Source organism: Acanthopagrus latus, chromosome 12 (assembly GCF_904848185.1).
Source record: "Acanthopagrus latus isolate v.2019 chromosome 12, fAcaLat1.1, whole genome shotgun sequence".
Taxonomy (NCBI): Eukaryota; Metazoa; Chordata; class Actinopteri; order Spariformes; family Sparidae; genus Acanthopagrus; species Acanthopagrus latus.
In genome coordinates this window covers 1,566,983-1,594,735 of record NC_051050.1, presented here as the reverse complement: position 1 = coordinate 1,594,735, position 27,753 = coordinate 1,566,983, and the positions used below count along the sequence as shown (strand labels likewise).

The 27,753-nt window shown below is 40.6% G+C and overlaps 1 protein-coding gene across 2 annotated transcripts; it reads left to right on the top strand.

The window, feature by feature from the left end:
- The first annotated feature begins 15,740 nt into the window (after positions 1-15,740).
- On the top strand, positions 15,741-26,871 carry june (JunE proto-oncogene, AP-1 transcription factor subunit). Of its 2 annotated transcripts, none has more exons than XM_037116261.1 (2): positions 15,741-16,048; positions 20,506-26,871. In XM_037116261.1, exon 2 carries the CDS (start codon positions 20,587-20,589, stop codon positions 21,619-21,621), a length of 1,035 nt encoding a protein of 344 aa, XP_036972156.1. In that variant the 5' UTR covers positions 15,741-16,048; positions 20,506-20,586; the 3' UTR covers positions 21,622-26,871. The 2 variants fall into 2 exon arrangements, with proteins under 2 accessions (XP_036972156.1, XP_036972155.1); XM_037116260.1 differs by having other exon boundaries at positions 20,433-26,871.
- The last annotated feature ends 882 nt before the right edge of the window (positions 26,872-27,753 follow it).

Genomic DNA, 27,753 nt, shown 5'->3' with positions numbered 1-27,753 from the left:
TAGCTCAAATAACACTACTAGTAATGATGAGATCAATGAGTTCTTAGAAAAGTGTGATCTACCCAAACTTGATCACGATGCTGCAACAGAGTTAGATGCCGAAATCACTCTAGATGAAGTTAAAGCGGCAATTGTCCAATTCCCGAATAATAAGGCTCCCGGGCCTGATGGGTTTGGGGCAAAATTTTATAAAGCATACAGCACACTGCTGGCTCCTTTAATCCTGCGTGTGTTTAATTGTTCTAGGGAAGTGGGCTCTTTAACTAACACACTATACCAGGGCAAGACCGGGACCACACGAATGTCTCCTCATATAGACCTGTGTCTCTTCTCCCGATGTGGCTGCACATTTGAACTTTTTTTTTTCATTTTGGTTGGGTTGTTTGCCAGGCAATAACCTGGAGGGGATGCCTGCATGGTTACAAATTGAACACCTCTCCTGTCAATGCACTTCTCTACCAGCACTCATTAATAGCCCAGTTAAAATTAAGAAGCACTGGTATAATGATAACCCGATAATTTATAATTCTGTAAGGATATGGAAGCAGGTAATAACAACTCTGAAAACACCCAAAGTTTATTTGGATTCTCCTATTTGCTGTAATCATGCATTCAAACCTGCACTGGATGATGTAGTTTTCTCAAATTGGAGAGAGAAGGGTATTATCACTTTTTATTTGGCCTCCTTTCAGCAGCTACAGTGAGCATTCCAGCTTCCGCCTTTGCATTTTTTCTATTTCCTACAGTTGAGGCATTTCGTGAGAACTCATGTCCCACAGTATAAACGTAAACCTCAGCACGTAGCATTAGATAGTTTTTCTCAAATCAAACCATTTACAAGAGGGGCTACATCTAAACTCTATGGCATCATACATAATTTTAATAACACATTGTCAGACCCTTTTAAAGAGGCTTAGGGGAGAGAATTGGATCGGGAAAGCTCAGATGAGATGTGGGAAAATTGTATTAAGAACATTCAGTCAATGCAAGACATAATTTGATACAATTCAAGGTAGTACATAGACTACACTATTCTCCCTCCAGATGGTAGAAAATACCTCTATGTATTAAGTGTCAAAGTGAGGAAGGAACACCATCCCACTTATTCTTGTCATGTCATAAACTACAATTATTCTAGGGCACCTTGTTTGAGTTTTTCACTGAGGCCTTTGATCATCCATGTAACCCAGACCCACTCACTGTATTGTTAGGGGTTGCCAATCCAGATAGTGTGAAAAGTACTTAGGAATCTAAGGCTGTCTCCCTCTCAACATTTTTAGCCAGAAAGCTAATTTTACAATCCTGGAAATCTGAAAGGTCTCCTACTTTTGAAATGTGGTTGAGAGAGCTGGGAAATGTATTACACTTGGAGAAAATCAGGTACATTATGTCTGCCAAAGAGGATTTGTTTGTTAAGATCTGGCAACCTTTTCTTGATTTGATGTCTAAAACTGAACTTGTGTTGCTCTGTTGTTGTGCCATTATCTTTGTCCAGTGTCCTGTTTGTTGCATGTCAAAAACCCCTGTCAAGAAACCTGTCCTGTTCTGTGTAGCTCCACCAACTACCATTAATATGTATCCATTTCTTTGTTGTGAAAACAATGAAAATAAACACACACACACACACACACACACACACACACACACACACACACACACACTAAACAGAGACACCATGCTGATCAAGTGACCTTAACTTTTGACAACTGTTATTTCTCAAAGTTCAACTGACAAGAATCTAGGTGTTACTTTAGATTCTACACTCTCTTTTGATTAGCACATTAAAGAAATTACTAAGATCGCTTTCTACCACCTGCGCAACATAGCTAAAATTAGGTCCTTCCTGTCCACTGCGGATGCAGAGATCCTGATTCATGCCTTTGTTTCGTCAAGGCTGGATTATTGCAATGCCTTATTTTCGGGTCTTCCCTGTGAGAGCACTAAAAGTCTTCAGATGGTTCAGAATGCTGCAGCTAGAGTCTTAATAGTACAAGAGTGTCTCTGCACTGGCTCCCAGTACATATAAGACTTTAAGGTGCTGCTGACGGCATACAAAACTGTACACGGCCTTGCCCTGTCGGACATGTCAGATCTATAACACCATATATTCCAACTTGGGCATTACACTCTCAAAATTTAGGGCTCCTGATGGTTCCCAAGTCGGCTGGTTCCAGGGCTTTTTCCTGTTAGGCTCCTTTCCTCTGGAATAACCACCCAGCTGACATCAGCCTTTAAATCTAAACTCAAAACTCAATTCTTCAATTTAGCCTTCAATTAACCCTTGATTTCAATAGTAAGTTCTTCAGTGGGTAGGTGTCAGTCTCAGTGAGGTCCTGTTGTATTAGATTTTACATTGTGCTGCCAACGAGAAACAATCTGTTTATTCTGATCAATATTTTCGCATTTCTCTAACCTTTGTTTTTGTTTTCTGTTCCCACAAGCTGCAAACTGTGTCATTCTCTACACTCTCTATAGCTTCCTCCTCCTCTTCTTTTTCCTCCTCCGCTCTTTCATTCAGGCTCCCTTCTGATGGACCACGGGCCCCTGGGACCACCTATCGTTCCCGGGCTCCTGCTGCCGTGAAATAATGACTGATCTAGATCGTCACACACTGGGCTCCGCTGGATCATTGCTCCCCTCTGCTTCACTATCTCCTCATGTGTCTTAAAACAACACAAAGGGTCACAGGTCACAAATCACATTACACAATTACACTGAACATTCCTGCATGTGACTTCTATTCACATCTCTCTTCATGAAATACAAAATTTCCATCACAGCAACCCCCACGCAATGTTGAAGAGGTGTGTCAACCAAGACAGCCCCTCAACACCCAGAGCCTTCAGCATTTCTGGTGGTATCTCATTGATTCCTGAGGCTTTGCCACTGTGGAACTGTTTGACTACCACAGTGATTTCACCCAGGGAAATCGGCAATGATACCCGTCATCCTCCAGCTCTGTCTCCATTACAGAGGATGGCTGAGTGGGATTCAGGAGGTCACCAAAGTACTCCTTCCACTGCCTTGTGACCCCCTCAGTTGAAGTCAACAAGGTCCCATCCTTGCTGTACACAGCTTGGATGGTTCCGCGTTTCTCACCACCAGGTGGTGATCAGTTGACAGTGTCCAAAACAGACGGCCTCAGTTCAGATGATATGATCACAGAATCATTGACCTTCTACCAAGGGTGCTTTGGTACCATCTACACTTATGAGCATCCTTGTGTTCGAACATGGTGTTCATTATAGACAGACCGTGACTAGCACATAAGTCTAATAATAGAAGACCACTCCAGGTATCTCCCTCATTGCCAATGTGCACATTGAAGTCTCCCAGTAGCACCATGGAGTCCCCCACTGGAGCCCCATGCAGGGCTGTCAGGCACTCGCTCACGGGCCCTCCGTCCGGGCCTGGTTCCGGACGTGGGCCCCGGGCTTCCTCCGGGCAGGGTCTCTCACCTCACATCTCTATCTCTCATGGGGTATTTTTGAACCTTACTTAGACTGGCTCCTCCCCTGAGACCAATTTGCTTTGGGAGTTCCTACCAGGAGTGCATGGCTCCTGACAACCTAGCTCCCATGTTCATTGAGACATGCAAACCTCTCCACCACGATAAGGTGATGGTTCCCAGAGAGGTTCTCATTTCTATATTTCTGTAAATCTGTCTGTCCTGGAAGGGGGATCCCTCCTCTGTGGCCCTTCCTGAGGTTTCTTCCATTGTTTTTTTGTTTTTTTTTTACCCTGTTAAAATGGTCTTTTTTTTCCATCAACATGGCAAGTTTTTCCTCACTCGAGTTGAGAGTCTAAGGACAGAGGATGTCTTTCACTGTACAGATTGTAAAGCCCATTGTGGCAATGTGATTGCAATTTTGGGCTATGTAAATAAAATTGATTTGATTTGATTTGAAATGGATCTCCCTCAAATATGGGAATATCTCGCACCGGCAGAGACAGTAGGCACTGTTGGTGAACAAGAGCAGCTGTTATTTCCGTTTGCTTGTGCATAATAGTAACAATATCACCAGATGGAATATGATGACTTTTGTTTTCACAAGCACTTGTTACACCAGGTTGCAAGGTCTGTAATGTTTCCTGATGCTAATTTTTTAATATTTACAACTTAAATGTTCAGAACAATTTGTGTATGCAAACATTTACTGGATCTGCCTGAGAGCTGACCATGTTTTTATTCAATGAAACCTAAATGAAACCCATAAAAACATAAAATATACTACTGTATGAAGACATGATGACTTCAAAATGTTTTTGATGCACTTTAATGTACTGTACGGTACAGTACATTAAATTTAGGAAATGTGTTTGTCACCTCAATAAATTTAAGGTAGTTTCTATTTAATTGGTGTACATTTTAGTCATTTACATTAAAAACAAACTGTTTTTGATAGTATAATAAGAGTAAAAGGAAAAAAAAGTGATTTCCAAAGATTGAAATGTAAAAAACTGAATACATAATATATAATATATATATTCATATTTGAGCAAGGTGACAGGCTAAAGTGCACAACAGTGTCACCATCTGTGTTTGCTTGTCCTGTCTGCCCCAAATTCACAACCAAACGGGAAAGTGTCATCCAGAGGCAATTGCTTAATCATGCGGCAAATGCAGTGCATTTCAAGGGTTTGCTCATCAAGTATCTTTTTGAGACCATATGCCTTTACATGTAATTTTGAATGATACTTGTGTTTTTGCATGTCTGAGGGCATATTGTAACCAGTGTTATACTGGGTTGCACTCTTTCGAGCTCCGTGGATAAGTTTCAGCACAAAAAGCAAGTTACTTTCAAGAGATACCTAATTGTAGCAGTCAGTGGGGTTGTTTCACTTTTTGAAGTACACATTACTGTTTAAAGTAAGGAAAAATACATTTGTATATACTGTATAGGATGTTAAGTAAATACTTGTCTCTCAGGTACTGTATGATTTTTAAGACAAATTACTCTCCCTTTTTAGAAAAGGTCATCTGTTAATGCAATCTGCCCTGCAGAGATGGAGGCCATTTTCACTGTCCATTTTATGGAACTACAATAATGCGGAAAGACGCCATTATGCCCCATCTTATACAGTGTAAAAATAAATGTGATATGGCCCAACTCACGTCAGTTCCACTTTCTCAACCGCCCTCACCAGAGACCCACCCTACTGTTTTATCATCAGTGAGTGCAGAACATTCATACACACTCCCAACTTCTGTGTCAGCCATCAAAATTGACCATTCCTACACACAAACAGCATCCCTGAAGACCCCAGATCTATCTCAGTCAACCCCAGCTCCAACCTCAGAAGATCCCATTGCTCCAAAGGAAGAAGTAACTGGAGATATGCCACCAACCCATTTGAGGTGCCCAAGCTGTCCAGTTTGTACAAGAGGAATTTGTTTTTAAATATCCAAAGAAGACATGGACAAGTAAAAGACACAACAGCACAATCTCACTTACAGGGTACATCTGTTTACCTCCAGAGGATTGAGTGTTCCAGTGCATGTGCAGCACAAGACATGGGGACAGCAACATGTGACAAGATGTGAGATGGATGTTTGTTTTTTCTACTTTGGAATATTTGGTGATGGAACACAATAAAATGTTTGTCACAAAAAAGTCCAAGTCAAGTTATTAATGTTGCTGGCATGATAGTGTAATGTTGTGTTTCACTGTATTCCAGAGATGAAATAGAATTAATAGAATGCTGACAATCTGACTATAAGAAAGTCTAATTATTACAGTCATTTAATAGTAACACATGAAAATGAACACATCTCCAGACCCAGGACCTCCCCGTTCTGTTGCAGTCACACTTGTCTGGGACCACTGTGTTGCTCATGATGCCCCTCTGATCCCCTCTGATCCCTGGTAGGTGAGGAAACAACCAGCAGGACTGTCTTTTAGCTAAGCTTCTCTACTATGATTTTGAGCAAACAATGTGTGGGTAGTCTGCACTGTGTTTAATGAAGGCATCCTCTGGTGGGCAGGCTCGGCCATATACAGGAAGGACAGGGGGAGCATGCCAGCTTCCTGCAAACAAGATCCTGTATAATATCTGGGCAATACAGTCCTTACACTGTGTTACCACCAATAATTTACAGTGCTGGCCTTATAATTTCCAGTTCTAGCTTGAATGATATGTGTGAGTGAAGCCCCCTACCACCACCACCACACAAATATAATATTCACATTTCATTCTTATCTTCGTAATGTTGATTTTGAAGCTAAATCCATGAAATGTTAACAGTAAAACTTAGTGATTATTATAGGCTTCTAACTAACTTGTGAGTAAAGTCATGGCGAGAATTAATTAATCAATTATACCATTACGATAAACATGAAACTGCACAAAATACATAGAATTATGTTATGTATAAACCATATGTAGCCTGAGTACCCTCACTCCTTCTCACAGCGGGGCGCTGTGTCTCTCTGGTGCACTAATTGATGGGCGGTCGCACCTCTATTTAGCAGGTGGTTTCACCTGGCATGCCCTCTCCTTTTGCTGTTCTGCTCGTACTCGCTGGTGGCCGTGGCCTGACATGGTGGAGAGGATGTCAGCATGGTGAAGCTCAGGTGGTGTCAGTCTGCTCTGCTAGCGCTGGAGTGTCCTTGGCACCTCCGCCACAGATGCACGTTATCTCTGCAGCGCACAGGTAAAGCGCGGGAAAGCGCACCACCTCTTCTTCTCCCCACTCAAGTGTCGATTGCGTAAATGTGACACAGTTGTCTCCGCTGCAGTGTGGCAGACTGCTGGTGCTGTGGGGCTGGGTTGTCTCACTGGAAGCCCTTCTGGATGTCGTTGTGTTCTCCACGCGGTAAGTCAGCGTTGTCCACTCCTCGCTTTCCATTCTGTTGTTCTGCCTCCAGCTGATTGCTATTGTATTGTGTGTTACCTTAGAATATTTATTCTGACATTCCACGATGTTGTGAGGTCCAAAATCACCGAAGCCATTACCTCCTGGACCCACTGCTGTTTTGGCTCACTGAAACCGTGTTTTGTGTCCCTAATCCAGCACATGTGACAGGGCAGTATTGTTGATTTCCAATTAATTACAATTAATCTTCTGGCCAGCAGGATGGCAAAAACAAGTACATCCTTTTTGGACTTAGTGAGGGAAGGAGGGCCAGCTCCAAATAGTGCACTCAGTGCATTTGGTCTTATTTTCACCCCAACTATCTCTGACAAGGTATTAAAAATCTCAGTCCACTAATTATATAGAGAAGGACGATGCCAGAGCGTGTGTATTAAGTTTGCAGGAGACAGCTGACACCTATCACACGTTGGAGTTACACCCTCATAAATTTTAGCCAAACAAGCCTTAGTGTAATAGGTGTGGTGTACAACTTTGCACTGAATAAGACTGTGTCTTGCACAAATAGAAGATTTATGTACCCGTGTCAAAATCTCTGCTGAGACTTCCTCTGATATCACCATCCCCAAGTCCTCCTCCCAGCGAGACTTTATCAAGCTCAAGGGCTCTGAACATAAAAGATTAATTTGGTTACAGATATGTGAGATAGAGTCTTTAAGAGTGGTGATTTGTAACAAGAATCTAAGGCTGCACCAGAGGGCAAATTAGGAAAGCTAAAAGTGTCATGAACAAAGCTTTGGACTTGTAAGTATCTAAAGAAATGTTGCTTAGGAAGCGAGAATTTATCTGAAAGTTGCTGAAATGAACCAAATACATTATTGATATACAGGTCTTTAAAGTTATGAATGCCAAAATTTGACCACCTTAAGAAAACACTGTCTATTAGGTTGGCTATCATGATTGGCTAGAGAATGTCTGTAGGCCAAAGTAGCGCTTAAACTGAACCCAGATCCTGAGTGAGGTCTTAACGATCACATTTTTAGTATAGGGAAGAGTGGAGGAGTGGATAGGAGAGTGCACTAGGGCTTTCAGGGAGACTGGCTTTGCTGAACTTGCCTTCATAACCAGCCATGCCAGGGGAGGTTCAAAAGTATCATACTGAAGCCAGTATTTAAGAATCCTGATATTGGTAGCCCAATAATAGAACCTAAGATTTGGCAGGGCCAGCCCTCCCGGTGGCTTCGGTCTTTGCAAATATTGTTTGCGCAGCCTAGGACTCTTCTTATTCCAGACAAATTCTGAAATCAGGCTATTTAGTTTATGGAAAAAAGACTGAAGGAGGAAGAGTGGTATGCACTGGAATAAATTGTCTTGGGAGCATATTCGTTTTAACACAGTTGACACTTGCCAGCAAAGACAGATTGAGCAGGGACCACCGTTCAAAGTCTTTCTGGATTTGAGCCAGTAGGGGGGCAAAGTTGGCTTTGTAGAGGTTTTCAAATTTGTGTTTAACATGAACTCCAAGATAAACAAAACTATAATGAGCAACTTCAAAGGGGAAATTTTCCAGGGGATACATCTCAGCAGCGGGGTTAATGGGAAATATCTCACTTATGTTTAGATTTCATTTGTAACCAGATATTTGACCAAATGAATGAAGGGTGGCTAAAGCAGCGGGGACTGAGACAGGCAGGTCAGAAACATATAAAAGGAGGTCATCTGCATAAAGGAAACTCGCAGCTGAGTATCGTTTCTAAATATGCCTGTGATAAGAGGATTAGACTGAGGGGCTATCGAGAGAGGTTCAATGGCAATTGCAAATAATAGAGGGCTGAAGGGCGGCCCTGACTAGTAGAGCAATGGAGGCGAAAATATTCTGATCCATGAAATAAAATTATTCTTAAAACCAAATTTCTCCAAAGCATAGAAGAGGTAATCCCACTCAACCCTGTCGAAAGCCTTTTCGGCATCTAACGAAATAATGGCTTTGTGAGTGTTTGAAGAAGAGACATTGTAAAGTACATTGAACAAACGTCTAAGGTTAGAGAACAAGTGCCTATTTTGTGGAATAAAGTGAGATGCTGATGCCTGACATAACTGGTGTGCTAACAATTTGCTGGCCTTATCTCCGCATTCATAGAACTTGCACTTTGTTTGTAGGAGAAGTTCAGTGGTAGGTTGTGTCGTCAGAACATTGAATTCTGTTTATATAGCTCTGGAGTTTTGTAAGTAGCATACAACCGGTCAAGTTCAGATATACGTTGTGTCAGCCTGGTCAATTTTTCCGTCCTAAGTTTCTTCTCATAGCCTGTGTACAAGATTATTTCCCCCCGATGTATGCCTTTAAGGCCTCCAAAAGTACGGAGGCAGAGACTTTGGGTGTTTTATTAAGGCTCACAAAGAAATCAATTTGCTGTGAGACTAAGTTAACAAAATTGGCATTTAAAAGTAAGCGTGTATTGAGACGCCATCGTGCATGCATAGAAATAAAGTTCTTAAAGCATATATTAATAGTGATAGGGGCGTGATCAGAAATAACAAAAGCATCATATTTGCAGTTAGATACCGATGAGAGCAGTCTACTATCAACCAAAAAGTAATCAATGTGGGTGAAAGTGTGATGGACCTGAGAAAAAAGAAAAAGAATATTCCCTCTTATAGGGGTAAAAAAAAGGCACCAGATGTCAGTGACAGCAAATTCCTCCATAAAGGACTGGATTTCTTTAGTCGATTTTGATGGAGCGCAAGCTTTGGGGGGAGGAACGGTCCAGCTGAGGATCATGCCAGCAATTAAAGTCTCCACCTAATATTAAGTGGTGTGATGAGAAATCAGAGAGATTTAGAAAAAGACATTTAAAGAAAGCACTGTCGTCGTAGTTGGGAGCATAAATGTTAGCCAAAACCACCCGGGTGTTATGAATCTGGCCAACAACTATGATAAATCTACCATTAGGGTCAGCGATGGTCCTGAATGAACAAAGGGAACAGATGTATGTAATAAGACAGCTGCACCCTGAGATTTGCCTTGAAATGAGGAATGGTAAGTCTGACCTACCCACCCCTTCTTCAAGTTAGAATGGTCTGAAACCTTGAGGTGGGTTTCTTGCAAAAACATTACATGGGCACCAAGATGATGAAGATGGTGTGGTATCTTAGGATTATTGAGCCCTCTACAGTTGAAGCTAGAGAATCTAATGGCACACCCACTGGCTGATGTTGCACTGGATGGGGTCATAGCCAACTAACAGGAGTATTATCTAAGAGTGATCTGTGGCAAGGCTTTAAGTGAAAACTTGACTGATGTGAGACAAAAAGAAACGTGACAAAAAGAGACAAAAACAGAAACAAAGTATAAAAAAACATGTACCTTTTCCCTCCCACCTGTCTGTCCACCCACATGGACTTTTGCAGAAGCATCTCCCCAAACGGGATGTGCGCAATGTACCCCTAAAACAAAAACTGTCACACCTCTTATAGCTCTGAACAACTGAAGAACTACCACTAATTAGGTGTTTGAACTGTGACATAGAGTTAAATAATGACGTTACACTATGATAAATGTCCTTATAACCCAGCTGGGTAACACAAGCTGACTAATATGTCAATGCATATATATTTATTGAACAATAATATGAACAGTATGCAATAAAGAACACTTTTGTAGCATCTTACAATCAATTGTGTCACAACAGTGAGGGGCATATAGTGCTACAGCTTTAGCCTGAGGTATTCCTGCATTCAAGTGGTCCCCATGAGTGTCAGGCCTGGACTAAAAGGAGGACTCAGGAGAATACAGGGCGAAATCAAAATTCAACAGACTTTTAGTCTGAAATTGTTGGGCGTTCAATACAGAGACAAACAAATAGGCTATAAAAACCTAACCTGCCTACACTATAGGCAAACAAGGAAAACAAAACCAACAAAGAACTCAAATCACTCCAAGGGAGGGAAAACAAGAAATCAAAACACCCCACGAGGGAGAAAAGCTAATAAATCAAAATCGCTCCACAAAGGGAGGAAAACTAAGACTAGGTAAAAATAAAACTGATCTAAGAAACTAGGAAAATAAGGACACTCCAATAGGGAGGAAAACATAGGCTATCTAGCTACTCAATAAAAGGCTAAATCTGAAAACAAGAACAGAAAGATACTATCAACATTTACAAACCAAAAATCACTCTTCTCGAGGCACAAGGATTACAGAACAAAAATCAACATGAACTTTAAATACTTAACAAGGCAAGACTGTGACGAAGGGCTGGGGTGTGCACAGGAACGAGACACACTGGCACAAGACAAACAAAGACACAGACTGTTTAACACATAAGGGAGAGGGGAACAGGTGGAAACAATCAGGAATCAGGGATGACATCAGACCGGGAACACATGAGGAAGGGAAAGTGACCTGAAACGATAGGAAGGTTAGACTTTCAAAATAAAACAGGAAGTTCACAAGACAAAAACCAAGACAAGACCTCACGCTGTGTGACAATGAGCCAAATTGGGGAAAGTCAAGAATGACAGGAATAAACAAGAAAACAAAGTCATATCAGAGCTGTAGTTCACAAAACACATTAAACACAATATTTATTCCATTGGTAAAAAAAATCTGAATTAAAAATCTCACAAACTAAAAAATCCAGCATGAAACAAAAAGAGCAATGGTTTGATAAAGAATGTGCTGTATCCAGATGAAACCTGAGAAAACTGTCAAACAGAAAACACAGGAACCCAAGTGACCTAATGGGACGGCTTGAATATGTCCAAGCTCTGAAAGATTACAAAATGCATTATATGGAGGGAAAACTCAACAAAATTGAAAAAGCTATAAATTAAAACATCAACAGAAAGCCATGTACAGAGACCAACCAAATTCAAAATAGCAGAATCTGGAAAAATTACTTTGATGACCTCTATAAAAATCCAGAGTGTCACGGTCTGAATCCCAACCAAATTTAACAATAGACAAACTGAAAGAACTAGAAATGACAGTGAAGGACACCCAGTGTGCCCAGTGTGCCCCTGACTACCACTGAAGAAATACAGCACAAACTCAAAACCCTTAAAAATGGAAAAGCTTGCAGTATAGACAGCATTAACTCAGAGATGCTGAAACACAGTAATTTAAAACTCCAACTTGCCATGCAAAAACACTTCAACCTGGTGTTAGCTGCTGGATATTACCCCAGTGTTTGGAATAAAGGTCTCATTTCTCCTATATTTAAAAGTGGAGACAAGTACAACCCCAGCAATTACAGGGGCATCTGTGTTAACAGCAACCTGAGTAAACTCTTCTGTAGCATCCTTTACTCCAGATTAATCACCACATTATCTCACTGATCATCATATTCTGTGTAGCAGCCAAATTTGCTTTTTACCCAATCATCAAACATCTGACCATATCTACACTCTCCATACACTAGAGGTAAGATCTTTAGCCCGAGCCCGAGCCCGAGCCGGCCCGAAATTCGGGTCGGGTCGGGCCTAAAATGTCAATCATTACGTTCGGGTCGGGTCGGGCTCGGGCTTCTCTCTCGCTGACTTTTTTTTAAATAAATATATGTTTATAAAAATGTATACTAAAACGATGTGTGGATACTAAACTAAGGAATACTTGTTGTAAATAAATAATTTGGATAAAACAGAGAAGGCGGCGCTGTAAGGTAATTGCTATATAACTACTACTAAACAGGAGGCGCAGAGCAAGAGCACGCTTTGCGCACGGCTTTGCGGACATTTCGTGAACGTAATCTTGAAATTTCGGGTTTGCTTCGGGCTCGGGCCTGCAAATCAAGTTAATTGGTCGGGCTCGGGCTGGGTCGGGCTTTAATGCCTGCGGGCCTGGGTCGGGTTGGGCTGGATTTTTTAGGCCCAATCTTACCTCTACCATACACTCATCCAACAGCATGTTCATAAAAAACACAAAAGAAAGATGAAGCCCAGGATTAGATCTACAAGGCAAAGAAATCAAATTTCTCATGTATGCAGATGACCTGGTTCTACTGTCCCCAACAGAACAAGGTCTACAGCAGAACCTCTCTCTGCTGGAGACGTTCTGTCAGAACTGGGTGGCAGATATCAACCTTGACAAAACCAAAGTATTGTTTTTTTTTGTTTGTTTTTTTTCGGTATTCCAAAAAAAGGCCAGGCTACAGGCATCCAAACATGTTTTCAGGGTAAGAGGGACCACACTTCAGCATACAGTGGAATACAATTATCTAGGCATCATCATCAGTGCATCCGGCAGCTTTGACAGAGCAATAAACTCCCTCACAGAGAAGGCACGCAGGGCCTACTATAGCATCAAAAGCTCACTATATAAATTCAATCCCCCAATTACAATTTGGCTAAAACTATTTAACAGTGTAATCAAACCCACACTTATGTATGGAAGTTAAGTGTGGGGCCCTCTAATTGCCCAGAGGCACACCTCATGGGACACAACACCCACAGTGCATGTAGAGCTGAGCTGGGACACTTCCTTCTCTCTCTACACATGATCAAAAGGTCAATTAAGGTCCCATATTATACTGTTTTTCATCAATTTCACACAGCTGTCAGAGGTCCAACAGCTCTGTATTCGATATGCATTGCCCAAAACCCATCCGTGGTCCTGAATTTCAGCTGTCTAAAAGTCGTTGTACAGAGCTCTATTCAGAGCAGTCTGTTTCTGTGCCTACACTTTTAAATGCTAATGACCTCCGTCTGTCAACGCCTACTTGGAGAGCCCTGCCTGCTACCTCACTCTCAGGGAGATGATGCCCCTTGCGTTAGCAGTAGCGTGTGCTAATGTTTACAGTGGATGTATATATGTATCGCTGTGGCTCGCTGAGATTTTTTCGTTCACCCATACCAGTTTGGCATAGAATGGGACCCACAAGGAGAGGCCCCTGAAGAATTACAGACTCTGTGGCTGCAGCTGGACGTTTCAGAATGGTTAGTGTGCCTGAATGATGTTAGTTTGTTCGTATGTGTTGTTACATTTACTACTGTGAAGCTAATGGCTAACAGCTAGCGAAAGCTGTGTTTGTCTCCAACTTAGTCTCCAAACGCTTGGACACTGTTACCATTGTCTCTGTCTCCAGTCTGCACATGTTTCCAGACTTTTTACTGTGACAACCAAGCTCCATCGTAATATCATTAACATTAAACTAGCTTCAAACGCCATTGCAAAGTGGACCGAAGTGGAGCTAACTAGTTAGCCGATTTCCAGCTGACTTCACCATACTCTTAGGCAACTATAAATAACGTTACTATTAAACCGCGGCGACACTTTCCGGTGGCTTGGGTGCAGTTTCTGGGTCTGGTATGGTTGGGACTGATCCTTTTACGAGGGTCAGTGTCGAGGCAAAGCCAGCTTTGTACTGACCCTCGTCACTGAAGCAGTCCGCTGTGAGACGATTAGCACACACACACACAAGCTAACACGAACCGCAGCCGGCACGTTGTCATAAAATATGAAACGCAACCACTGTCTCTTCTGTTGCTCTGTAGCTGGGACAGAATATAGGCACTTATTGATTTTTACAACCAACAACAGAGCAATTTGCGTGTGTAGCTTTGAGTGGCGACATTGTGAAACACTGCTACCTCACCGCAGGACACACTGAACTTCACCTCAGGGATGGACGCCCCCCTTTCAGATATCTCCTATCACTGCGCAGAGGAGGTCGGCCTATGATAATGACTCCTTTCGTTATGTAATGAAAGGAGCTGAATCTGAACAGCCTGTAGGAGCGCCGTGTTACCAGTGGGTGGGCTGCAGAGACCATGCAGGAATTGCTTGTTGTCCTCATTCTGGGAGTTGGCAGGCTCAGGGAGGACCAGCTTATATATATGTGACCAGAGAAAACTTGTTTTTTTTAATGATATGGGTTAGGGTTAGGGTTAAGTACAGGTTCACTTAACACAAGCTGATCCTGATTCCTATCATCACAGAGCCTTTCTCAGTAACAGCCTCTGCCCATAGACAGACCCTCTGAGAAACACCAGAGAAACCTGTCACCTCAAAATCCAAGACCTCCAAAATCTCTCCAAAACTCACCTGGCATCTATAGACAAAAACAACAAAATGACTTACACTGACAATTGGAAGAATGAAATTAAATCCATCAATAAATTAGAATGCTATCGTACTGGATAGAGAATATTCTCCAGCACAATATCTGGTCAGCATAAAAAACCCCAAACAGAGACGCACATTAACAATGTACAGACTCACCGACCATCAACTACAGGTTGAAAAAGTTCAGCATCAGAAAACTGAGGCATAGAAACTGAGGCCCATTGTCTCCTCTTCTGCCCCCTGTACCAAACTGAGAGAGAGCCTTTCCTCCAGCAGATAACTGCAGCAGATCCATCATATCAGGGAACAAATGTGATGAACTGTTAAAAGTATGTCTGGGAGAAGATCCACAATTTATAAAATTAGCTGCACAATATGTAACACTCTGCCATGATGCTAGAGAATCACACGAATGTTGATCTGAGCCATTATTGTTGATGGTATAATATTATTGTTTTTATTATTATTATTATTATTATTATTATTATTATTATTATTATTATTATTATTATCATTTAATATGAACTATATGTGTATATATGTTTTTCATAGTATAAGACAACTTGTATCTAATGATACCCAATCTTATTAATCCTTCCACACACACAATATTCTCTTTATTTTTTAAGTTTCATTTCATTTATTTGTATTTCACTGCAGTTCTCTCTCTCTCTCTCTCTCTCTCTCTCTCTCTCTGTCTCTCTCCCTCTTTCCGACACTTTCTCTATCCCTCTGAATCTATCGCTCTCCCCAACTAAATCGCTCTCCTCTTACTGTCTCTCTCCCTCTTACACACACTCTCTCTCCCTTTGACACTCTCTCTCCCTCTGACTCTATCTTTCTCGCTCTGACTCCCTCTGACTCACTCGGTCTGGTCTCGGTTCTGTCCGCAGTTCTCTACTTCTCTCTGTGAGTCTGAACCTTTATCAGTGCTTACTATTAACCTGTGCTCAGAGCAACATTCAGTTGCTGAGTTGTTTTGGATCGTCACAGTTTCGGGTAGAGCAACCCGCCTCTTTGGACCGTTGGTTCCTCCGGATGGTGGCGTGCGTCCTTCAGGTCCAGCCGCGCTGTCTCTCGCTTCCACTCCCGGCGTGAAGTTAACGGCTGTACCGGGAACTTTGCCGTGTGGAGCGTCCTGACAGATCTAACAGCTTCAGCGCTGAGAGGTGAGGCTGCTGTTTCCACTGTCTGACTAATACTAACGATTCATGATTCAAATAGCAATAACATCGATGATGTGATACAAATGTCATCTACTTATTAATCATGAGCTCATGGCCTCATATGACACATATTGTGCTGGTGTATTAAGCTTCTTGCTGTCGCTGATGTAATTTTTGTCGGATTAACATGACACTGGTATCTTAATGTTGTACACACTGTTGGGTTGTTAAATTTCTTATATTTTATTAACTGATTATTTATTTATTTTGTCAGTAAAATGTATTTGCAGAGTAACTCCTAATATAAAATACATGTCGTGGAGTTTAAAGAAGTACATTTCCCTCTGAACTGTAGTAAAATTCAGAGAGGAAATGGGGGGAAAATGGAAAATTGAAGTAGTAGATAAGAACCACATATCCTATTGGCTGATATTATTTTATGGCACATACACTGTTTCAGAGTCAGGCTGACAAGTCCCATTGTTGAAAGTAATTTAGAAACAATTTAACCATTACATAATTTGTCCACAAGGAAGCACTGACAAGTACCAAATAATACAGTACAAAATAATCAACAAAATGAAATGAATGAATTTTTTTTTTAACTCTTTCAAATTAGATACAAGATACTTCTGTAAACATCCATGTCAGTATTTCCCTTTTGAACAAAACAAATGGAGTCAGAGGCTGCAGGATCTCTGTCTTTAATGCATCAGCGCTCTTTTGATCAACAGGGCTATATTACGAGCATGATCAACTATCTATCTACTGGATTTTGATTTTACCAGATGCTGCCCTTTGAAAAATAAATAATACAGGAATGGTTAAAATAAATAATGAGAAACAATGCCCATATCGTTTTGGAAATAAATATAAGACTTTGCAGAATGGGTATCTGTCTTCTTTAACAATCTCCAGGTCATTCTTTGTGCATCAAAAATCCCCAAATCCCATACCAACGACTTGGGGCTATTTTTGGTAGAAACAATGTTTCGATGTTGGGTCCCTTGGCCATTGTTTAGCTAATGTAACGTTAGCCCCGCTCAAACACTAACTGGGGGAGTCACTGTCGTCGTGACACAGCATGTGTAACTTACTACCTGAACTTGGTCCACCAGGTTTGTTTTCCTTCCGCCTGCAATCTGCCGTTTGTTCTTGTTTGTTTCAGTCTCGTCACTGCTCAACCACTGTTCATAGAAAAATAATGTTCTATAATGTCCCTTTTTTAAGAGTGAGAACAGAAACACTCAGTGTAGCTGTGCTTTTACAGTTACAAAACTGTGGTGTTTTAAAGTGTAGTTCACAGTGAAGTTGGTTCATCGCTGCATCCCCAATGACAAGTATTGGTTGGTACCTTAAAATACTACCCTGATATGGCAAGATATGTTTGAAATACATCTATTTATGTCAACATGAAATAAGGAAATGTAAATGTATTTTAAAGCTGGTGCGTTTAGCTGTCTCCTATTAAATGGTTGACTGACATTTTTTTAAAAATACTTCCACTGCATGTGGGGTAAAATGTCCGTCATACGTTCTAAACGTGAGTGATGAATTGCTTGACCCTCCATTGCCATAAAAACTCAGAAGAGTTTCCCTTTTTACATCAGGAAGTGATTGTGCTAGGTGATGACTTACTTGACTTTATTCAGATCCTCATATGTATTTTCTCGCGGTTACTTTAGTTACTTGATGCCAGAACGTGTGGCCTTTGTTGTGTGATGTAGCTTCTGCTCTTTTAACTCCCAAGGTTTAAGGATAGGTTCACATTATTTTGAAGTATGTCTCAAAACATTATTGATTTGCTTATATGTACTGACTGGTGAAGTGATCAATAGGGGTGTCACGATTCTCCAAATCCTCGATTCGATTCAATTTTCGATTCTAAGGTCACGGTTGGATTCGATTCTTGATTTTTACGTTTATTTTTTTAAAGCACAGGTTTCTATGTTATTTTTAGACTATACTTTTATGCAATATAATATCTGACCTTTGTTCGCAATGTATCACACAACATTATCAAATTTAAAACATTTATTATCAACACAATGTAACAATAACTTACATCTTCAGACAACTGGAAGCTTAAAAAAATAATAGTTTCTGCAGAGCTTGCAAACTGTGACTTTTTTGTCAACACAACTCACTGGAAATCCAAAATACTTCCATACCTGTGACTTCAGTGAAAGAGGAGGGGGTTCAAGTTCTGTCTATGGGTCTCCAGTTGCCATTGATGTAAGAGTGGGATAGCCCCTTTCAGGAATAGGGTGGTGCGTGAGGTGTATGTGCGTAAAGTTCGTAAGGTGTAAGTGGGCGAGCAAGAGTGAGGGAGTGTGCGTACGTGCGGACAGTGAGTGAATGGCAGAGGAAGGAGAAGCGAAAGGAGTAGCAGTAGTAGTGACAGCAACACAAGGGAGCTGAACAGGAATGGTGTAACACCATGCTGTCGTTTGGCTGCCTGTAGCTAATAGCTACTGGCTTAGCTCGTAGCTAATTTAGAGGAAGTTGACTCGCAGCACTTCAACACTTACAGTGTGTGTTTTTTTCCACAGACGTTTGATGTGATAAAATGTGTGACAAACAGTATAACAATGAAGTATTGAGTGCTGCAGGGATGTCCTGGTCTACAGATATGTCTCTTCTCCAGGTGAAGGAATGGAAATGAAAATTGTCATGCAAAAATTCTCATTCCCATGTGAATTATGTCACACTGTAATATCCTTTAAAATAATTTCAAGTATTGTATTGTGGTAGACATAAAAAAAAAAAAAAACAACAACAACAACAACAAAACAAAACAAACTGAACCTGAAACCTCTTTAATATCATCAAATCACCCTCGTCCACAGCAGAGCCAGCTGCGGGGATACTTTCACATTCAGGTGGTGTTACTGCTATATATATAATATGCAATATCTTTATATCATGATATTACCATTTTCATACTTAATTTTAAGCTATACTGGTATTAACATGAATGTTATGATATGGCACAAGACAGTCACTGACTGTACTATGAGCAGTCCAGTCCTACATGAACTTGTCTGTGCTTTTCTCATTGGTTTGAAATGGGGACTGTCAATCAAATGTGAATTCCACATTATTATTTGAAAAAACAAAAAACAAACTTGTTTTAGTTTACAACAATGGCCATTAGATTGGTTCAGATGTTGACCCTGCTTTAGATATCTGTAGATGTACAAAATGGGTCCTGGCGAGTCATCAAGATAGCTTTCTTGCACGTCCACAGACATCCAGAAAGAGTCTTAGTTGACGTTCAGATACTGAACCTGTGTTGCGCATAAACCGACGTCCAAAAAGATGTTCAAATATTTTACCTGCTTTACAAAGCAAAACTAATTTTCTGAATTTGTTGACAGCAGATCAGTTTGAAATATGTGAGGGAGTAGTTTTATTTAGTCTGTTGGAGCAATGGAACAAAAACGAGCTGTTAGATGAAGAGCTCACAGACAGGCAGCATACATCCAAGTTCTCAGTGAGGTAACTAACTCCTTCTTCCCTAACTAATGTTATCAGGTTCCCTCATAGCATTGAGTCAGATAGATACTTGTGCATTTCACTTTGCAACAAATCTTCCTGACATGACTTTGTCAGTCAACTATAACTATTGTCACATAAGTGAAATGTCACTCCTGCTACTGACACAGCCAGCCAGTCTACTGCCGAGTACAACTACAGACTAGCACTGAGCACTTCTTTTAGTACCATCCAGATTTTTTGATAATGGAAAAACAAAAGGAACTGTTATGTCTAAAGAACTAAACTGAACTGATCTAGACTATACTATAAACATTGCAAAAGTTCAACATATTTGTTTTACAAATGTTTAATTCATGTTTGTTTGGATATCAAGGTTACACACAATGTGTTTATGTGAGAAACATTACACGTAAACTTAAAATGTGTTTTAACAAGAAAACAGGATTAATCTAATGTTTTAATCAAAGTAAATCTATTGAATTACTTCCATCAATGGATTTCATAGGCATTGTATAGACTATGTACTGATGAACTGAAGACTAGACGAAGTTAATTGTTTATAGAATATTATTTTAAAAAAGCAGAGTGCTGCTGTTGCTCAGATGGTTTATAATACTGATCAAATGAAAAAATATAAATAGATAGAGAGCAGTGGACCAGCAGTACTACATGGTCAAGTATTATTGTCTAATCAGAGATGGATAAATGCTTCAAATAAGACGCAATACACAGTGTATATATAACAAGTACATATATAAGATATACACACAGAGGAGTAGAGTCAGCAGTGTCAGCACTAGCTCATAGTAGACATGCAAGTCATCTGTCAGTCCTCTTTGTGGTTCTCTTTCTCTCACAGACATAAATGTTTTTTTTTTCCTTGCAGGTACTTGTCTTCTCTCCCTCCTCTTCCTTTTATCAACACTTCTTCTTGTCTCTGTCCTGCCTTCATCCTCCAGCTGCCGACATCAGTGGAACATTTCAATCCCCTTTGATATTCAGGTTAATCTGATTATGAAGATTTCCTCCACGATGCCTCAATGACAGCCAAGATGGAGACTCCTTTCTACCACGACGACTCCCCCGCTGTCCCTGGCTTCAGCCAGATTGCAGAATACGAGCGTTACCCATCAAACAAGATGCTGATGAGCAAGAAGGCCATGTCAGTGACAGGCAGTCATCACTTCAGTGGTGGTAGTGGTCCAGCAGGAGGAAGGGGTGGGAACCACAACAACCTGGGGCTCACCGGTAACACCTCCCTGATGACATCAGTGGCACCCTCAACAGACATGAACTTGCTGAAGCTGGCATCCCCCGACCTGGAGCACTTGATCATCCAGTCAAACCAGGGACTGGTCACCACCAGTCCTGTATCCAACTCGACCACCCCCTTCATTTACCGCAACCAGGCTACCAACGAGCAAGAGGGGTTTGCTGATGGCTTTGTCAAAGCACTCGCCGACCTTCACAAGCAGAACCAGCTCATGGGAGGCAGCCCCATGTCCCCATCCTCCTCCACTGCTGTCTCAGTGCAGGGACCCTATCAAAGGAACCTGATGTCCGGCGGGGAATTGCCTGTCTACACCAACCTCAGCAGTTACAATTCGGGCCAGATGGCATACTCTGGAGCACAGATTGCATACAATAGCCACGGCCATGGTGGCGGTGGAGCTGCTCAACACCATATCAGAAGCCTCGACAACCCTCAGACTGTCCCTGAGGTATCTCACCCACCAGGTGACCCCACATCTCCTCCTTCCCTCTCCCCAATCGACCTAGAGACACAAGAACGAATCAAAGCAGAACGCAAGAAGCTCCGTAACCGCATCGCTGCATCAAAGTGCCGCAAGCGGAAGCTGGAACGGATCTCACGGCTGGAGGAAAAGGTGAAGGTCCTGAAGAACCAGAATGCTGACCTGGCCTCCACCGCCGCACTGTTGCGAGAGCAAGTAACTCAGCTCAAACAGAAGGTCATGAGTCACGTCACCAATGGTTGTCAGATCACTGTTGGATCAGCCTCTGCTGCCAAATCCGGAGGAGGGGGAGGAGGCACCGGCAAGGACTCCAGCTGCTGAGGAGGCAAGACATCAGGAGAATGAGGTTGTGAAAATAAGCTGAGAGGCTGAGGGTTTACTTTATGTTTATAGCATGTTGGACAGTATAATCAGAGAGTGAGGTGTCACCAATGTAGGACAGATAGTTATTGGTCCGGTAAGCAAAAGCCAGTGCTCAAGCCAGCTTTGAGTAGAAAGAGAAGACACAAAGGAGAAATCTCTGACATGACCGACGTTCAAATTTGAACAATTTCAAATATGATGGCTACTTTTTGAAGACAGATTCAATCTGAAGACACTGTTTTAAGAAGGACGATTTGTCACTAAGAGTGTGTGTGTGAACCGACACAGCACATTCACTTGACAGGGGACATATATTTTTTGGATAAATTTCAAGTTTCCAATACAGGAGTTTTTGTGCAGTTTGAACATTAACCGCACTAGAAAAGGTGGATATAATTTTCCACAATTGTTCTTTTTTCCTTTATTATATGAACATTATTGAACACTTGTTTATTTATTTATTTATTTTTTATATATAATGTGACATTTATATTTTACCATTTAAAGAAGTAGTGAGAATATTGCCAAGGTTGCCAATTGTTAGAAAAGTGTTTTTTAAATCTCATTCCCAACTCATCATATTTTATGTGTTGGGCATGAGACTCAAAAATCAACATATCTTACAAATAGCATCTTTAATGGTAAATAATTAATGTATCACGTAATCAGAGAACGTTGAGTTACAGAGTTGTCTGTAATTGGAATATTGGTGTCATAACATATAGTACTCTGTTTTTTTCAGAACAATTTTACATTTTTGTGAATGCCTAGTCAAATCAAAATGGCTGATGCTGCAATTTGTTTTGTAATCTAAGGAGCATCATGTTGACATTGCTGACCCTTTTACTACATCTCTTTATATGTCTGTAGCTAAAGTTCAGCTGTGGTTGGTAATGATTTAGTGATTACTTCATATTTTTTAACTTTGATTCTGTCTGTTGCTGCTGGAAGTGAAGAAAAACAAAAACTTTGAAAGCTACAGTTTGATCAGTTTTCTTGCAGCTTGTCTTTTTCAGCTGGTGGAAACTATTTGGATAGTTTCTGACTCCCTGGATCTGTCAGGAAATGTAAAAAAATGTGGGCCTTATTGATAAGATAGTTTCAGAGAGATGACAGGAAATAGGATGCGAGAGGGGGGTGGCATGCAGCAAGGGGCCCTGTCCAGACTTAAACCTGGGGCCACTGCAGCGTGGACAAAGCCTCTGCACGTGCTCTACCAACTGAGCTAATTGGTACCCCAGGAAATGTTCAATTTAAAGTGTGTGAGTGAGGATGGCTGCAAATGGATTAATGTTGGAAGGTGACATGTGCAAGTCAGATTTATGTTTACTTGAATATATTTAATGAGAGTTTTAATCCCTCAGTTTAATGTGAATGAATGTTGACATTCATTTTTTCTATAGCAGGAAAACATTATCAAACAAAATTGAAAATGTCAGATTCAGTGTTTCATGTCTTATTTATTCTCATTTCATAACAACATTGTGTGAACAAGACTTACCTTTTGAATAATATTTGTTTTAATGAATATATTGTGAACATTATTCTATACTTGTTATCCCTATTCATCTTCCACACACAGTACAAAGTAATTTCACATCAGTAGTAATCTAATGAATTCCTGACCTGTCATTTTATTTATGCCAGTTTGACTTCAAATTTACAACTAATTCTGACCCTGTATCAGAATTTTATCTTACTGCTTAAATCATGGTCGGTCTAAACATTGCTTTCCCTTCTTGGCAGTAATTGGCTACCACAGGTTTTGGTGTACAAGCTGCCAGCTGCCTGAGAAAACCAAGACTCAATTTTGAGTTTCCGGAAGACCTTTGAGAGGTTGTAAAAATGTTTAAGTGGGTTCCTGAGGTCCTCCAGAAGGTAGTAGGGGTCCTTGAGGAGCTTAAAAATGGGCCTTGGGGGTGGGATAAAGGTCTTTTACAGCAGGTATTTTCTGGAGTCCTGGAGAAGGTAATTGAGGTTCTAGAGTAGGTTTCTGAGATCCCTGACTGAATATACCACTAACTGTTTGTGTGAATACATTTAAAATTTGTAAGGTGAAAAGACTGACAGATTGGGCCTTTCATAATAATAAATAAATGATACGGTAAATGTGTTGATTTAAATTCTCAGACATTTTCAAGCATGACATAAATGATCCCTTTCTTATGTTAAACTCTGTTTTTTGAGGACTTTGTTGTCCATCTGTATCATGTTACAGTTTGTAAATTGCAGCTGTCATATAGGCTTACTAAAAAGAAAGAAATTGAATCTGTTTTTTGTAAAAAAAAAAAATAAATACAGAAAGATCTGTAACTTTTTTAAATGAGCTTAAATACTCAAGTTAAAAAAAAACAACAAAAAAAAAAACAGTTTCGGCAGCAGTAACATGTTTCCTGTTTGACAAATGAGAGACTTTCCTACAAAGTGTTGATGACTGTCAACATTTTTATTTTTAATTCGATGCATCTAATGATTCTATTTTTGTACAAATGTGTAAAAACTGTTGTAAATACTAATCCAAAATGATGTGTGTGTATAAGCTGTTTGACTTGATCAAACATTTCATGTAACTATTTATTATGAAAATCTTTTGTTATACAAATATGTCTATTTCTCTCACGCCGTTCTGCTGTGTTGAGATGTTTCTGTCAATATACAAGTGATGAAGTATTCAGCTGCTGCTGTTGCTGTTTGTTCATTCAGGGATGAAGTGAGTTCATTCCATTAATTTTAGCTGGGTGTCTACATTTCACATATGAAAATATGAATTCTTTGTTGAATTTGCCATGATTTAAAGGTGTTATTGATAACATTCAGCCAATAAATGTGACAGTCGAGCTCCCCCTACCATTGTATTCATGTACAATGCTAATGTTGTTTGGATCATATGCCCTCTCAAATGGTTGGCAGTTTGTTGTAACAATTTTTGCTTATGCTAGCTAGCTAACCCCAACATGGCTAACGTCACTTCACTCACAAACATTGTTAATTCTAATGCTAACTAAGGTTAATGACACTACTGCTACCTAATATTATCAGCACTAACACTAGCTAGCAAACTAGCAGTACTCTACAAAACACAGATATCATGTGATTCCAACAGCATCATGCCCCTAGCTGACAAACCTTGTTAGAGGTCAGAATTCCAACACAGACACAAACAAAACAGTCATTTAGGATGTTGCAAACATTGTAAAATTATTAATTTACACTCATAACAATGTTTTTCAGGAAAAGAGTTATGTATTCTACTAGCTGTCGATGCAATATTAAAAAAAAATTACATTACCAATATATGACCTTTAAATTAGAATAGATATCGGTTTCATGTTGACATGTTCAGAGATTACTGTAATTATAATGTATATCCTAGACTTCCCTGTTAGCAACTTTTCTGGTTTTGTTTTCACTGTAAATTTAGACGGGTTAACACAACCAGTTGTATAAATACTAACGAAATCCTTGACCTGCAAATGTCCATCTGGGCATTTATACTTTCATAACTAGCTATATACGAGAGAAAAACTACTATGATAATACCTCCATATAAGGAAGCCTGGAGTCAAAATGTATGTTGACAGTCATATGTTACAAAATAATAGAATCAACGTGCTGCTCTATCACCCTGAAAAAGGAGAAATCCAACAGAGATGTCTGCAAGCAATGTATACTCTCATCCTCAAATAATCAAAAAAATAATAATCAAATTGTGCAACAAAAGACTGATCCAAGAATATAATTATTGACATTTTCCCCAATAGCCAACCAAAATGGTTAACACCATTAATACAGTATGTTAACAAAGATGGGCTAAAGAGTGAAGCCATAAACATGTAATTTAGCCCTGGTGGCTAATAGCTGTACAGATAAATAATGCCCCCTTGGTGTTAGTGAATGAGACATGGACCAAACTAGAATCTTAAAGTAAAACACAAACCATTTTTGCCCAAGATGTTTTATTCTGTCATTTCAGTTCATTCTTAAGTTAGTTATTTGATGCTATTAAAAGGGGGTAGATTGTATCTCGTAGATATATGGACAGGTAATCGAAACCATGGCTCTACTGCCAAGTCACTGTTGCGCAGGCTGTGGCTTGGATTATTGATTCCTACATGTGTTGTTCAGCGAGATAATCTAAAGACATACTAGTGAATAGCCTAAATGAGTCTCTGTGTTTGGTGTAATACTGTTTAATGCCCTAGAAGTCTTCTGTAAACACTTCTTAACTCCATGTATTTAATGACATATTATATGTTGTTGCACAAAAAGTGAAAACTGTGTTAGCATGTTTACCACAGAACTTAATTCAGGCATCTAAACAATAACCCATTCAAAAATCCATTGACTCCAAGGGAACCAGAAGTGAAAAAGTTCTTACCCATTTCAGGGTTTTCTGACTTATTTTCAGCAGCACTCTATTAAAATGTCTGTACACAATGTTCACTCTGGCATCTTTGTCTAGAACAAATCTTGTGGACATCTACAAACGTAGCCAGTCTATCAACTATGACATCAGCTGTGTTAAAATCATGTTTTTATACAAACCGCAAGATGGAAAAAGACTTGAGTCATTTTAAAATAAGTTTTGTAGGAAAATGTCATTTTCACCAACTGTGACAAAGAGTTCTGGTATCTGACTGAACATTGACAAATTTTTGTGATGACTGTCTATTTTCATAGTCCATAGTTTTGTATCCCGTACAGTATATAAAAGTACACCAGTGACAATTTGTTTGCTTGCTGCAAAAGGAAACAGACCAGAGTGAATGTTGATGATTGAATCTGAGCATGAAAGAACCAATTATTTTTGATATTATGGGAGAAATGATGGGGGTCAATCAGATCAGGGCTCTGTGAAGGCCCACATAAAACTGGAATTTTTTTCATAAAGTGGAGCTTTATGACAATCTGTCCATTACGGCCATGTAAAAATTGATTTTAGGTTCTGCATGACCACATTGTAGTGCATCACAAGCCTTTTGCAAAAACTTATAATCTTTACCCCTGGCAGAATGTATTTCCTCAAGTGTGGATTTAAGACAAGCTGGCTCGCCCATATGAGGTCCAGGCCAAGCAGTAACGGCATGCACAGCTGGTCATCTCTGACTACATTTATGCTGATGGTGATGTGTGCATCTTAGAGTGTGAGGAGCAAGGTGGTCTTCCCTTTGGCTTTACACTCTTGTCCACTGGCCATAATAAACCTTGGAATCTCACTCAAACTCAGTGTCTCGCCTGCCTTTTTTATGTTGTTCCACAGGGTGCTACTCATCATGGAGTAGGTGCACCCTGAATACAGGACAGCATCATCCTTTGAGCCTCTGATAATTACTGGCACCACAAAGAGAGATGGAACACCCAACACAGCAGCTATATCTGCACCGTGACCCCGGCCCTGACCATATTCAGGTTTTCTGGGTGGCTTTTTGGAGAAGCTGTCAGTCGGGTTACCTTGATAAATTCGACTCGAAAGCTCTTTGGAGTTACTCCAGTCCTTTTCAATCAGAGAACCCATCTTAACTACCTGGTCCACAGTAGACACGATGCCCCGTAGGCCACTAGCCAACTTCGGATTGCATTCACTGAGGATGTGCCGCACCGTCTTTTCCTCAGGCATCTCTGGTCTCCACTTCAGGCAGAGTGCGTGGTGATCATATCTGAAGTCCCTCAGACATTGAGAAGGTGACTGCACATTCAAACAGAGTTGGTCCTCAATTTTAGCCTGGTAGTCAGTGGCCAAGGAAAGCCCTTTCAAACTGGCCAATTCGCTATCTTGCTACAGGTAGCTCACCACCAGCTCTGTGCCGGCCCTTTTAGAATGGCGTGCCTAAGAGCTCAATGTCACTCAGTGGTTTTAAGGTGAGAAAGTTCTCTCACTGCTCAATGAAACTGGGGAAACTCCATTCTAATAGGGGGTCTGGCTATGGCTGCAGGCAGAAATGAGCAGGTAACCTCGTCCATGAAGTAGGACAACTTGAAGGAGCCAGCACTGCAGGAGTGGAGAAACTGGCTGGCCACCATGTTTAGCCTCCTTAGCCATAGCATTTATTGCAATCCTAAGACCCCCTCACCGACTAAGTGTATCCACCT

Coding starts and splice junctions, on each gene's coding strand:
- june (XM_037116261.1), top strand. CDS start 20,587: ATGACAGCCAAGATGGAGACTCCTTTCTACCACGACGACTCCCCCGCT.